Genomic DNA, 13,484 nt, shown 5'->3' with positions numbered 1-13,484 from the left:
ATATGATTAGGCCATTTATTACTATTTCTATTGATTATCATAGCTTCTAGAAAGTTGAAAACAGTTGGGCTATATTTTATACTTATTTTGACTTGTCCAAAACGTGCCTTTACAAAATAAAAATAAATTTAGTATTAGTATTTATCTATTTACTTGTTTATTTAAACCGTTATAACCTCCCCATATATTAAAATGCAGTATTTTGGAACATATTTTGGAATATATACATATTTACACACACACACACACACACACACACACACACACACACACACACACACACACACACATACAGTTGAAGTCTGAATTATTAGCCCCCCTGTTTATCCCCCCCCCCCATTTTAGTTTAATCGAGAGATTTTTTTCAACACATTTTAAAACATAATAGTTTTAATAACTCGTTTCTAATAACTGATTTATTTTATCTTTGCCATGATTACAGTAAAAAATATTACACTAGATATTTTCCAAGACCCTTCTATACAGCTTAAGGTGACATTTAAAGACTTAACTATTATTAACTTGGCAGGTTAGGGTAATTAGGCAAGTTATTGTATTACAATGGTTTGTTTTGTAAACTTTATATTTATAAAATTGCTTAAAGGGGCTAAAATAGTTTTAAATAAAAAAAAAACTGCTTTTATTCTAGTCGAAATAAATGAAAAAAATATATATCAGACATACTGTGAAAATTTTCTTTGCTCTGTTTAACATAATTTGGGAAATATTTAAAAAAGAAAAAAAAATCAAAGGGGGGGCTAATAATTCTGACTTCAACTGTATGTGTACATAAATTCTGGAGACTCGCACATTCCAAAGAACTACAAAAAGAAAAGTTCAACATTAATAAGCATAACCAAATTTAATAATCATCAAACTCCTACTTATGTGATTTACCATGAAACAATGCAATATAATTCTGATTATGACGATGATGTAATAATACTTAATAAAATCCAGTGTAGAGATGGTGGTTTCCTACAACTCACCAGCAGGTGGCGTGCAAACACCATCAAAGCATGTAAAGTTGGAAATAACTGATCTGTCACCATTTTTGTAAGGAAAAAATAACACAACGCAAGACTTAAGTCAGCGATGGAAAGATTTAATTAAGGCGAGACACTAGAGCAAAACGTTTTTTTGGGCTATTTGGCTTTTTATTAAACAATTTTCAGTCTTGTGTAAAGAAAATATCCAAAATACACTTTAGTTAGGCCTACTATACACACTAAATATCGTATACATTACACTTTATCTTACAAAAAAATGTGAAACTGTTTTTTTTCTTCGCAGTATAATTTTAATTATTGAGTGATACATTGAAAATTGACGAAATATCCTCTGTAAAAATAGAATATTCTAATACAGCAAAAAAAGAGAGAATTCTGAACCTAACTTAATCCAATGTTAACATTTTTCTAGGCATATTGTACATGCAAGCAATTGAACACGTATTTTATTAAATGACCCATTTGCAGAGTCAAACAGCATTTTAGAAAGCGTGTGTCTTGCCCTCAAATAAACCTAAATATAAGTAAATAAGATTACTTATTTGAACTACAATATGACTTCTAAAACCCGCAGTTATATATTATATTATACTTAATTATCAATTAGACGTGTACAGTGTTTGCAAGAGTACTAATTGTGAATCCTCCAAGTTCAAGTTTTCATCCTCAGCAGAATGAGCTCTTAACAGCTAAATATCATGAATAAGAAATGGCCTGGCCTTTTCTCCCTTCACTTTGCCGCTCGATCACTTCCCCTCAGAATAAAGTATAAGCTACATGTACAGTACTTTGGCTGAGCAGAGATCAGTTCAATCAACATAAACGCATGAGCGGTCATTAATCAGAGCTGTCTGAAGTGTTACAGGGTCCACATGATATACATAACTGATATTTGCAAGCTTTTGTTTCAGTTGAAAATAAGTTTATTTAAAAAAAAAACAGTTCCCCTTTTAAGCACCACAATATTCAGGAATATTCAGTTCTTTGTTTGGATCGTTAGCATATTACTATGTTTAAGGTATTACAATGCTATTTTACATCATCGCTGAGTTATATAGGATACATATTCTACAATTATAAAAGAAACTGGTCAAAATGAAATGTAAAATATCTCTGAGATGATCTACTTTTGATCAATCCACTGTTTGCATGATTATACAATAAGTTTTAATAAAAAAACATTTTTGTAGTAATTAAATATTAAAACTTTTATTTTCATTCTGTGATAACAAGCAACATCATTTCACAGAGGAATTTTTTTTTTGCAGATTTACAAAGATGTTTGATAAAATGACTACATTTTGTTTGCCTTATTATACATAATCTTAGTAAATCAATTAATAAAATCTCCCATAAATCATAGTACCATTTAGTTTTATTAATAAGTAAAACCAATAAAACAAAATTTAAATAAAAATAAAATAAAATAATAAATTATACAAAAAAATTAGGAATGAAGGGGTTCAAACTAGGATAGTTTATGAATGTGACCACATTTATTTATCAAAAATAAGTTAACAATTTAAATCTCATTAAATAACAAGTTAAAAAAAACTGTTCACTGAATTGGTCTCATGCTGTCATGTGAACAGTTAACAAGTCAAAACATGTTAACAAAGATCTAATGTCAAACCATTAAAAAATATCCTGAGGAAAGGCAACATATTCAAAAAGCAGCTTACACAAGACAGAAATCATTTAGATATTTTAAGAGCAATATTTCATAAAGACAGTGACACAGTGATGGCTTAAATAAAACGTAATTAATTTATAAACATTCAGTTACAAATATATTACAATATATTACAAAAAAATCTCAAATCTGCCGGTGAGGATTGTAAATAGCCTATATGTAGGCTGATATTGATTGCGGAACCGACAATTATATGTATTACGTAAACAAATGATAACTTGATGCATTTAAATTGACTGAAAAAGGCTACATTTGAATGTAATAACGTGATATTGAAAGCTGATTGGTTTAAAAATGTTTTTTTCATTGACTTACGTAAATGTCGGATTCGTCAGTTAATAATAGCAAAGCGTTTGTCATCATTCCATCAGCCTCCTTCATCGATTAACATACACTGGTTTTGCCAAATTGATCGCAAGATATTTACATTATAAACATTATACATATCAATTTGTACGTTTTAAACGTTACCTGGCCTATATGCTTCATTTAAGCTCGCTTTCAATACTCAGCCTACATATGACTTTAAAAACACTTACAATGCAGACAGCGGATGTTTACAAAGGTAAAAGTAACTTCTGTCTTCTTTAGAGAAGAAAATTCTTCATACTTCTGCTGCAACCTGAAATTAGAAATAACATCATGGCAGTGACATTGATAATGGATACTCGTTGTGAATGTGACATTTGTGTTACTAACAGTTTACAGCTTGTTTTTTTAATAATGGAGTCTCTAGTCTGCAGAGCCTAAAACCACCACAAGGGGATACCCCAGAAATAACAAGGGAGTTTCACATGTGACAGACACTTTCAACTTTTAACAAGTTTAATGTTTTTTTTTTTATGTAAAAAAAAAAAAAAAATCATAATGATTTTTATATCACACCCTTTTATTTCAATATTTAAAACAATAAGTAAGACTAAATTACCAAATTTCTTCACATATATCTAAATATTTTTAACATTAATAATACTGTTTGTTATTTGAATAGATTTAATTAAATTATTAAGGGGTTTTCACTCTTAAAAATAAAAGTTCCACAAAGTTTCCTTTTCCTTTGAGATAGGGCTGCAGGGTATTGGAAAAAAAATCTGACATTGCAACATTTTCATTCACTACGATATATATTGCGATATAAATGCTATTTCTGCAGATAACCTGAACAGCTTGTAAAGCATTTATAATTTTAGATCAGTTGGGATGATTCTATAGGGGAGAGTATCTGCATGAAATATTTTAAAAATGACATGCAAAGTTTAGTGAAACAGAGAAAAGAGGCAAATAAACAATGATTTATGATTTTCTGGAGAGTCAAACAGTATTCAGAAGCAGAAATTAAATGATTATCATATTATAATAATAATAATAATGACAACAACACTTTATCATTTTAATTGAGTAAATATATAATCTGCAATTAATTTTTAGGCTACAAACACTTCATTTATTGTGCCCAAATGGCTTGAATTTGCTTTAAATTCTTACAGTCAGGTCTTTATAATGCATGCAAATAATAAACTTTCACTCTAAGGTTAAAATATGAAATTACTCCTATGTTGTTAGCTGTAATGTCTGGTCAACTACAATCCTGACTACATTGCATATCCCTGCGATGTGACTATTGCGGACTCGCACATTGCGATATCAGTGCTGAAACAATATATGTTCTGCAGCCCCACTTTGAGAACCTGTCAATTAAAAGAAAGTTTTTGTGGAATGGAAAGATTCCAAGTATTTTAAAGCTTATTCATGCAACCACTGATGCCAATGAAGTAACTTTATTTTTATTAATGTACAGTATAGGGTTTGGGGACACACTTTTTTTTTTTTTTTTTTTTTTTGGAGAAAAAGCACAAAAACAAATTAAAACAACTGCAACATATAGTCATTAATTAAATAAAAAAAAAATGTAAAAACAGATAAATATATAAGCATTATTATAACTAACATTTTAGAGAATCGATGTAAATAATTTATACAGAATTTTCAAAAAAACTATTCACATGGTGAAGAAAATAAACGTCAAACAGATAAATAAAAATACATTAAAGGGATAATTCAAATTCAAAAGCAAATAAATGAATAAATACAGTCCTATGATGAGAAGAAAAATGTAACAATGTAAATTTAAAATTATCTAAAATTTGATTTTAGACCATTTATATTATTAATTTTCTACAGGATAAGTTAGGTCTTTATAAATAAGATGGGCTCTGTAGCATTTAAAAGATTGGAAACCCTTTGAGTGGTCATTGACTCACAAGTTCATTCAGTTCTTATCTAGATCTAAAATTAGCAGGAGTAACATAATACTCACATGGAGCCATGTTTTGGTACAGGTGGTTTTCTTATACGTCTGTGAGTTTGCCCGTGTAGTCCTCTGATGGCCCGAAATTTAATATGCTTGATATTGTACAGGCATCATCATTTGAATGCTCTGATATCATGAGAGAGGATTTACTGTCACTTTTATTTCTGTCACACTGCATAGGCAGCGAGCGGCCACAGGTTACATGTGTATATTCCACTTGATCCGCCTCGTTGTGCTCTCTGTGATAAAAGTAATTAAAATTCGACACGATTACTGGTACAGGAAGGGCAATGGTAAGAACTCCTGCTATGGCACACATTGATCCAACAATTTTGCCCCCAATTGTGACCGGGTACATGTCACCATATCCAACAGTAGTCATTGAAACAACTGCCCACCAGAATGCATCAGGGATACTAGTAAAAGAAGTTTCTGGGTCATCCGCTTCGGCGAAGTAAACTGCACTGGAGAACAATATAATGCCGATGATGAGGAAAAAAATCAGTAGTCCGAGTTCTCGCATGCTTGCTCGTAGGGTCTGACCAAGAATCTGCAGACCCTTGGAGTGCCTTGAAAGTTTGAATATCCTAAAGACGCGTACCAAGCGGATGACTCTCAGTATGGCGAGAGATGTGGTCTGTTGTTGGTTTGACTGCACCTCACCAAGTTCTAAACTCAGAGTAATGAAATATGGCATAATGGCAACAATGTCTATGGTGTTCATGATGTCTTTGAAGAAGGTGGGCTTGCTTGGGCAAGCAAGAAACCTTATAAACAGCTCAAAGCAAAACCAAACAATACAAATAGTCTCCAATAAGAAGAATGGGTCCGTGTATGCGCTTAATCTTTGTACAGAAGTTGTACTGTTTGCCGGAAGGTGATTATCGAACACCCGATCATCTTCTCTAAACTCTGGCAAAGTTTCTATACAGAAGATTATAATGGATATCAGGATGACCATTACTGAAACGATAGCAATAATTCTAGCTGCACCCGAGCTGTCAGGATGCTCAAACAACAGCCAGATTTGACGCTTAAACTCATTGGATGGCAAGGGACGTTCGTCTTCTTTCAGCAAACCTTCATCCTCTTGAAAATGTTTGATGACATCATCACCAATCTCGTAAAATTTGATTTCATCTAGGAACATGTCAACTGGCACGTTGATGGGTCTTCGAAGTCTTCCGCCTGATTGGTAATAATACAGGATCGCATCAAAGCTCGGTCTGTTCCTGTCGAAGAAGAACTCATTCCTCAGTGGGTCGAAGAACCTCATCCTTTTAATGGGGTCTCCTAACAATGTGTTCGGGTACCTCGCAAGCGTTTTAAGTTGCGTTTCGAAGCGCAGACCTGATATGTTGATGGTGACTAGCTCGCAGCACTCCTGGTCAGACTGTTCCATTTCACAGATGTCCTGTAAGAGGGCAACATGGTCCACACCATCATCCTGGTTCTCTCGGGACATTTTAGCCCCTCGAGAGGAGTGCTGCTTGTGCCTCCTCGACTTGCTACCACTCCACCAGTTTTTAGGATCTGAGAGCTCCAGCCTGGCTAAGATAGAGTCCTATACTAATTTCTAAAACTGTACCACCTTCCAAAACGTCTTAAGACTGTATTTAACACTGGTTTATTGGTTCAAAGTAACAGAAGTCATTCTGGCAGCATGGTCAGCCGAGAGCTCAAACAGATATAGTACCAGTCAGACTGCTTAAGACAGCAAAGGGTGGGCTGAGTTTGATTGGCACACTGAAGCAACGTGCAACGGGTGTTTTGAACTTTAGAGGCACAAAGTTAGAACCTGTAATTTGAAGATGACTGGACAACAAGATGTTTTTATTCATTGTATTTATTAAGTGCATTATAAATCTAAATATGTAGCTAAAATAAATATAAAGATCAATACTTTTATCTTTTAAAATACTGAACAGTTTTGCTGTTCATCAATTAACCATTTACTGATAATTTCAGTAATTTTTTGGCATCAGCAAGGTATTTAAATTAACCACGTCTGAAATCTTTCTCACTGTTTCTCAGGCCTGTGGCCTCTTGAACCGAGGTGAAAGTGCTGGCTTGACTGACACTTGAGCACCCAAAGCAGACGACACATTAAGAAGAAGCATTAGCAGCAGTTACACTGTACGACTTTACAACTAACACCATGAGGCCCCAAGTAGAAATGTGATCATGCCTTTGGTTCATTGGTGCTGATTGATACGGAGAAAGATAGAGAGATAAAATCAACACACCTCCAACACCTATGTGCTGAAAGTTGTCTGGATCAGCTTAGCTGTGGAAAGCAATTGATCAGTATTCATTCTTGTGCTTGCTTTTGTATTTACGGGCTTTACACCAAAGCCTGTTAGGGAGCAGTTGTCTCACCAAAATGCAATAGTAAGTCAAATAATGAAAGTGAAATGTTGACTGCTTTTTACTTTCATCATAGTAATAATAACTTCTGAATAATTTTTCATTTTTATGAGAATAGGGAAGTCCATATAGCTAAAAATAGATACAGGATTAGAGATTTGTCCTGTCCTGTAGGATCTGGCACAAAACAGTAGCAGTAGATCATTTAAATCTTGTAGGTTGTGAGGTCGAGCTGGCATGGTTTGAACTTCTTGCTCCAGCACAATCCACTGCTCAATTGAGGATCTGGGGAATCTGAATGCCAGTGCTGGGCAACAGTGTGTGCCAGGGTGCATTACCCTGTTTAAAGAAGCCACTTCCACCAGGGAACATTATTGTTATGAAAGGGTGCACCTGATCTGCAACAATATTTAATTAGGTAGCACATGTCCAGTTCATTATGAATGGCCGGACCCAGGGTTTCCAAAAGAGCTTCACCCAGAAGATCAGACTTTCTTCACCGGCTCCTAGTGCCATCACTTCGAAAGTAAATGGCACAGTCCATGTGAGTGGACTTAAAGGATCTTGCAAGGTTGTCGCTATGCACACACATTATGCAATCCGAACCATGCCCAGGCACTTTCCCGGTTTGTTTGACAAGTGTGAGAATCAGGCCCAGGCAAAGTTCAGTTGGACGGCCCTGGCTTAGTTGGAAGAGGTGTGTCAGAACGTGGTTAAATTAGGCTTTGGCGTGGTACGCTTGTAGTGTGAGTGCAAAGCTCGCCTGACCCCAAAACTGAAGACTCGACGTGACTTTTACGGGACTGTTTTATGTGGATTTATTAATCATTCCTACTCTTCAATGAACGCAAACTGTCATAGTTTATTACAGATGCAAACCCCTTGCTGCACGTCAGCTGCCCCTTCAGCAAACCTCCTAATACCTGCAGTACAATGACTTTTATGATAATTTATGAGCATCAAAAGTGGGGGATCTGTTCTGTTTACGACTAAAACGATACAACTAAAGCAATCTCCACTGTGCTGAGCGAGAGCATTTCTCTTCCTGTTAAACTGAACAGTCGCATCTTCGATGATGTATGCAGGATCAGGTTCAGAAGGCAAAATGCAGTGTGAGTGCAGGCCGAGGGGAAGAGGGGACAATTGCACTTCGGCACGTTTCAAGGCAACTGTACCTAGTGTGAGTACACCCTAAAAGGAGGAAAAGGGTCACAAAGACATTAGGCCTCAGTGGCTTGGAATAGCCCAATGTCTTTGGTTGTGAAAGGTTGGGGGGAGAGGTCTGCTGAGCAATTTCTACTGAGGGTCCCTAATAAACCTGATTTCTGCCAACTAGGATCGTACACCAAACTTACGTTGCGTCTGAGGGGGATCTTGTCCCCAAATAAGTAGGATTTCTTAAAAGGAGAACACTTTTTCTACTGAAGAGGATCCCACACATCCATCAAAGACCGAGGGGATCCTTTTTTTCCTTGAAGGCAATTACTACAAAGGGGAATATTCCCTCCAACTAATGGAAGCAAAACCAAGGGCACTCCTCATTTGAATGAATGTGATTTCTACTTCAGGTTCCCCCTATAAAGTTACAAGTTTGTGTCAATTATAGTCATCGCAAACATTTGCTTTTGCAGAGTCCATTACACATTAGACTGCAATAACCCATAACCATCATTAAAATACTCGTGTGACTTGCACTCCGTTAAACCTTCTGATAGCTTGAGCCAGATGGCATAGCCTTCATTGCCCTAAGGCATTGGTAAGCATTGGGTGCTCAACACCTTGTCATTGGTTTCGGGTGTTTGTCCCTCATCCAACCACTGCAGACTAGAAGCCTTTTTGAAAGCAAAATCTGTCCCATTAGCCCACACATTTATAGTCACAGTCTTTGAGTTGAAATCACGCTATATAGTTGGAGTGCTATAAAAAAAAAGTGTCTAGAACATTTAGTCAAGAATCACTATGATTGTAACTCACTAAGTGACTGCAGCTGTACCTCTGTCCTTTTTATTAATGAAGTTTACAACACTATCCCCTCCTGACATTAAAAATAATATTCATACAGATATAAACAGACATGATAAATCAGCAAGGCACTTCCAAGTAATCAGTATCAGCGGATTAAGTCCTGGAGATGTACCCAATAAACAGGAAAATATCTCCAGCCAAGGCAGAAAAGCCAGGGATTCCCATGAGAGGAAAATGCTGACCATAAGCAATATACTATCTTAATAAATAGCTCTAGCGCTGGTCATGTGAGCGAAGGACAGCCCTATGGGACGAGATGCCATCATTCCATTCACACCCAAAACATCAGCAAGGAATTCCTGCAATGTTCAGATGCCGTCAGGCTCCCAGAGGAATCCGGGATCACGTTCCACCTTGTGTGTAATGGTGTAATGCTACATTCCAGGAATTTAGCATGTTTTCAAGTATGACAACCTTTGGATCCTCAAATGTCAGCAATCTTAATATGGAGCTGCGACCTGTGGCGCTGATTATCTACAATGAAAGTTCCTTGCTGCTTCTGTGTACTTCCATGTGTGTGTTAGTATTAGAGTCTTTCCCGAGGCTAAATAAAACTCTGATTAGCTTGCGCGCTAACGTCTCAGTTTAGTTTATCAACTCATGTTACATACTTTCGTCCAACAGGCAGCTTAATACTTTCGCCATCCCGTGTGTGTGATAGTACCTTAAAAAACACTTCTGTTTATGTATAGTGGGACAAATTTGTAGTCATTCATATACGATGTTATGTTTTGGCTCTGAAGATGATTTGCATGTGAGGTCACATTCTTCCTTAAAGGGAAAGTTCAAGTTCAACCTAAAATTATGTCCATTACGCACCCTCGTGTCATTGAGTGTGTGTTCAGACACAACAATAATAGTAAATTAGGCCTAGACTGTAGCATATTTCAGACAACAATTTCCATGTTCATTGTACAACTTGTTATAAGGCTGAAATAAAAATGTATATTAGATAAGAAATGAAAATTAGAAACTGACTGGAAGCTGATAAAATTACAAAAGCATAAATAAATATAACTGATTACTATATAGAAATATTAAAATAAAACTAAAAAATGAGCTAAATATAAACTAAAATTAAAACTAAAAACAAAAAAAAAAAGCTACTACTAAAAACTATAATATTTAATGGTAAATAACAGCACCAAGTCATTTAAATAACCAAATTTACTAAAACATAAATATTTATAAATTAATTTAATAGCAATATCTTAAAATCGGTAGAAACAACAGAATTATCTAACTTGAAAATAAAGAATGCAATTATTGCTATACTATTACAAAGGAAAAATAATTCTCAGAAGCACAATAATCTTTTGAGCAACTCAATAAATACAGTATATATGAACAATTCCAGTGTTAGATGTGACTTTTGCATTTGTTTTGGCTACAGAAGCTTCCAGTGTACATAAAGTGACAACACAAAATAAATATGAAAAAAAATAAATAAATACGATGAACATTAAACAGAAATGCGGTTAGTAAAAAAGATCTGGATGTTGAATTGTATGTACAGATTTGTTATAAATATACAGGTTATATGGTGCTGTGTACAAATGCGTATGGAGAAAGTAATGCATTGTATATTGATATAAGGTGCTGTGTACAAGTGCGTATGAGAAAGTATTGCACGTTTATTGCACAGTAGGGGAATATTTAAATGTTCATGAGGTAGATGGCCTGAGGAAACAAACTTTTCCTGTGTCTGGCTCTTTTTGTGCCTGGCGCTCTGAAGCGCTGACCAGACGGTAACAGTTCAAACAGGTAGTGTGCTGGGTGCGAGGCGTCCAGACTGATTTTGCAAGCCCTTTTACTTACTCTGGAAGAGTTCAGTTCTTGAAGTGTAGGAAGGGTAGTGCCAGTGATTCGTTCAGCAGTAGGGACTATTCGCTGTAGTCTACAGAGGTCCAATTTCAATCAATATATATCAAAATGTGGAAAATAAACGTGTTATGGATGTGAACAAAAAAGTCTGCGTGTTTACAGTATACAACATACTTTTTTGTTATTCTGTAAATTTAAACTGCACAACCCAAAAGAAACAACGATAATCAAAATGATAAGAGTGGGCTCTTTATAAAACAAAAACGATTGGTTTTATTTTATTTAGTATTTTCACATTTATAAGGAAATTATGAGGGATGTGACATCGCTACGTTATGGATGTGACGGATGTGAAATTGCCACTTGTGTGACTTTGGTAAATCAAATAGAATAGTTTGAAAACATTGACAGATGCATTTTTGAGTATTTCTAAAGTACGTTAAAATACTTGCTCACACAAATTGTTAAGAAAAAATACAGGCTGAAAAAACAATATAAGGAAATATATCAATTTAAATATCCCCACCCCCCTCACATGTGGTCTCTTGAAACTGGGGTATCCAATAAATAGAAGTTAACAGAAAAACAAAATACAGTATCAGTATCAATTATACAAAGTAAGGCAATCATTCTAGATCCGGATCATTGTTTTGTGCGAAAAACATGCAAATTTTGTCAGCAGCTGAAATATAGATCTTTAATGTACTTGTTTAAGTTCACTCGAGCTGTGGATAATTCCAACATTATGCTGTACCAACCACTTCTACATTTCCAAATTATGTGGAGGCAGCCAATGTTGGGCTACTAGTTTTTTTTTTTTTGCAGAAGTTAAGCCAGCCAGCCAAACCGCTTTTTGTAGCTTGATGAGATTCAACGTAGAATCATCGCTCAGTAATAGAATAGAAGGATTCACTGGTACAGGATATCCAATAAGTTAAGCTAAGATAACCCAAACCTCATTCAAAATAGTTTGTATTTTTCCACATTCCCACATCATATGGTAAAAAGATGCAAGTTCCTGGTCAGAATTATTTATCACAGAGAACACTAAAGTAGGCGTTGATATGATGTCTTTTGAGTGGTGTCCAGTAGGTTCTATGACAAAAGTTATAGTAAAAACGTTGAAGTAAAAATGTTCTGCCAAACTCTTTCCCAGTCTGTGACACCCTCTTGTAGTTTCCCAACTGCGCTGTACATTCCCAAAGGCTTTGCTGTATCCTCCAGGGCCTTTTTGTACGTCCATAGGGTAAAATGATTAGTAGAGGATAGATCAAACCAAACAATTATTGGATGAGTGGGAAGATTGTCCCCTCAGGGAACCCCGCAGATATAAAAAGAAAGGTTCAAGAACACCTCTCTTTTAAAGTATTATTTTCATATAGAATGCTTTACAATAACACATTTGTGCATATTAGATTAGACCTCTAAGAGAGGCAGGATATAGTTGAGCATAAGTAGCCCCGGTTGCCCTCATGCTTCTTGACCTCATCAGATTGCTTCCGTTTACGTAAAACTGCAGCAGAAAAATCCAAATGTTTCCAAACATCACAGCCTGGTCCCCGCTATCCAACTCCTTCGCTGCTGTGATGACCTGTTCCTTGTCCACGTACAGTAGTTATAGAATACAGGATACAAAGATGGTGTCTTGATGGCTCTGGTTGGAATGCGATGGGCTCGATCATCATAAGGCTCGATCATCATATCCCCTGAGAGCTGAGTAACCAGGATTGAAAAAACTTGGGAGGACGATCATCTTATAAATTCTCGAGACGCCCAACAATACGTATGTTCTTTCATCAACCTCTATTTTCCAAATCAGGTAAATTTAATCTGTAATTTGCCCTCGACTGGGGCATGAACATCTTCCACTGTGGAGATTTGGTTCACAGTTTCTGCGATTTCGCTTTTCGTGCTCAAGTTTTTCGTTCTGTTTTTACAATAGTTGAGACGGTGAACTCAGCTTTTCATCGATTTTTTACGAAATCTTTTCCGTTATTTCCGTAATGACCTGCCACATACCAGGTTCGGGAACACTGGTGTTAGCATTCAAGGCAGGTGATAGTAGTGTTATCGTCACTCTGAAGCTTACTTTCTGTCTCGGATTTTTTTGTGTGTTTCGTCTAAATGTAGCATTTCGATTCCTTTAAGTAGTATGCATCATAGTCATAGCAAAGTGTGCTGCAAGTAACACAGAAGATAATGAGCTCCTCTGTCAAAAATAATGATAATTGAATCCCACTGTGCTAAACGTGAG

At 35.7% G+C, this 13,484-nt stretch overlaps 1 protein-coding gene across 2 annotated transcripts; it reads right to left on the bottom strand.

Moving 5' to 3' along the window:
• Positions 1 to 2,198: 2,198 nt before the first annotated feature.
• kcna6a (potassium voltage-gated channel, shaker-related, subfamily, member 6 a) lies at positions 2,199 to 10,432 on the bottom strand. 2 transcript variants are annotated; one of them, XM_005163024.6, is made up of 2 exons: positions 5,021 to 10,432; positions 2,199 to 3,325 (listed from the first exon to the last, which is right to left on the bottom strand). In XM_005163024.6, the coding sequence occupies exon 1, from the start codon at positions 6,477 to 6,479 to the stop codon at positions 5,052 to 5,054; it is 1,428 nt and encodes a 475-aa protein (XP_005163081.1). In that variant the 5' UTR covers positions 6,480 to 10,432; the 3' UTR covers positions 2,199 to 3,325; positions 5,021 to 5,051. The 2 variants fall into 2 exon arrangements, with proteins under 2 accessions (XP_005163081.1, NP_001124098.1); NM_001130626.1 differs by lacking the exon at positions 2,199 to 3,325 and having other exon boundaries at positions 5,032 to 6,501.
• Between the last annotated feature and the right edge of the window lie 3,052 nt (positions 10,433 to 13,484).

Source organism: Danio rerio, chromosome 25 (genome assembly GCF_049306965.1).
Source record: "Danio rerio strain Tuebingen ecotype United States chromosome 25, GRCz12tu, whole genome shotgun sequence".
In the NCBI taxonomy this organism is placed as follows: Eukaryota; Metazoa; Chordata; class Actinopteri; order Cypriniformes; family Danionidae; genus Danio; species Danio rerio.
Note: the sequence above shows the minus strand (reverse complement) of the source record. Positions and strands in the feature narration are given on the sequence as shown.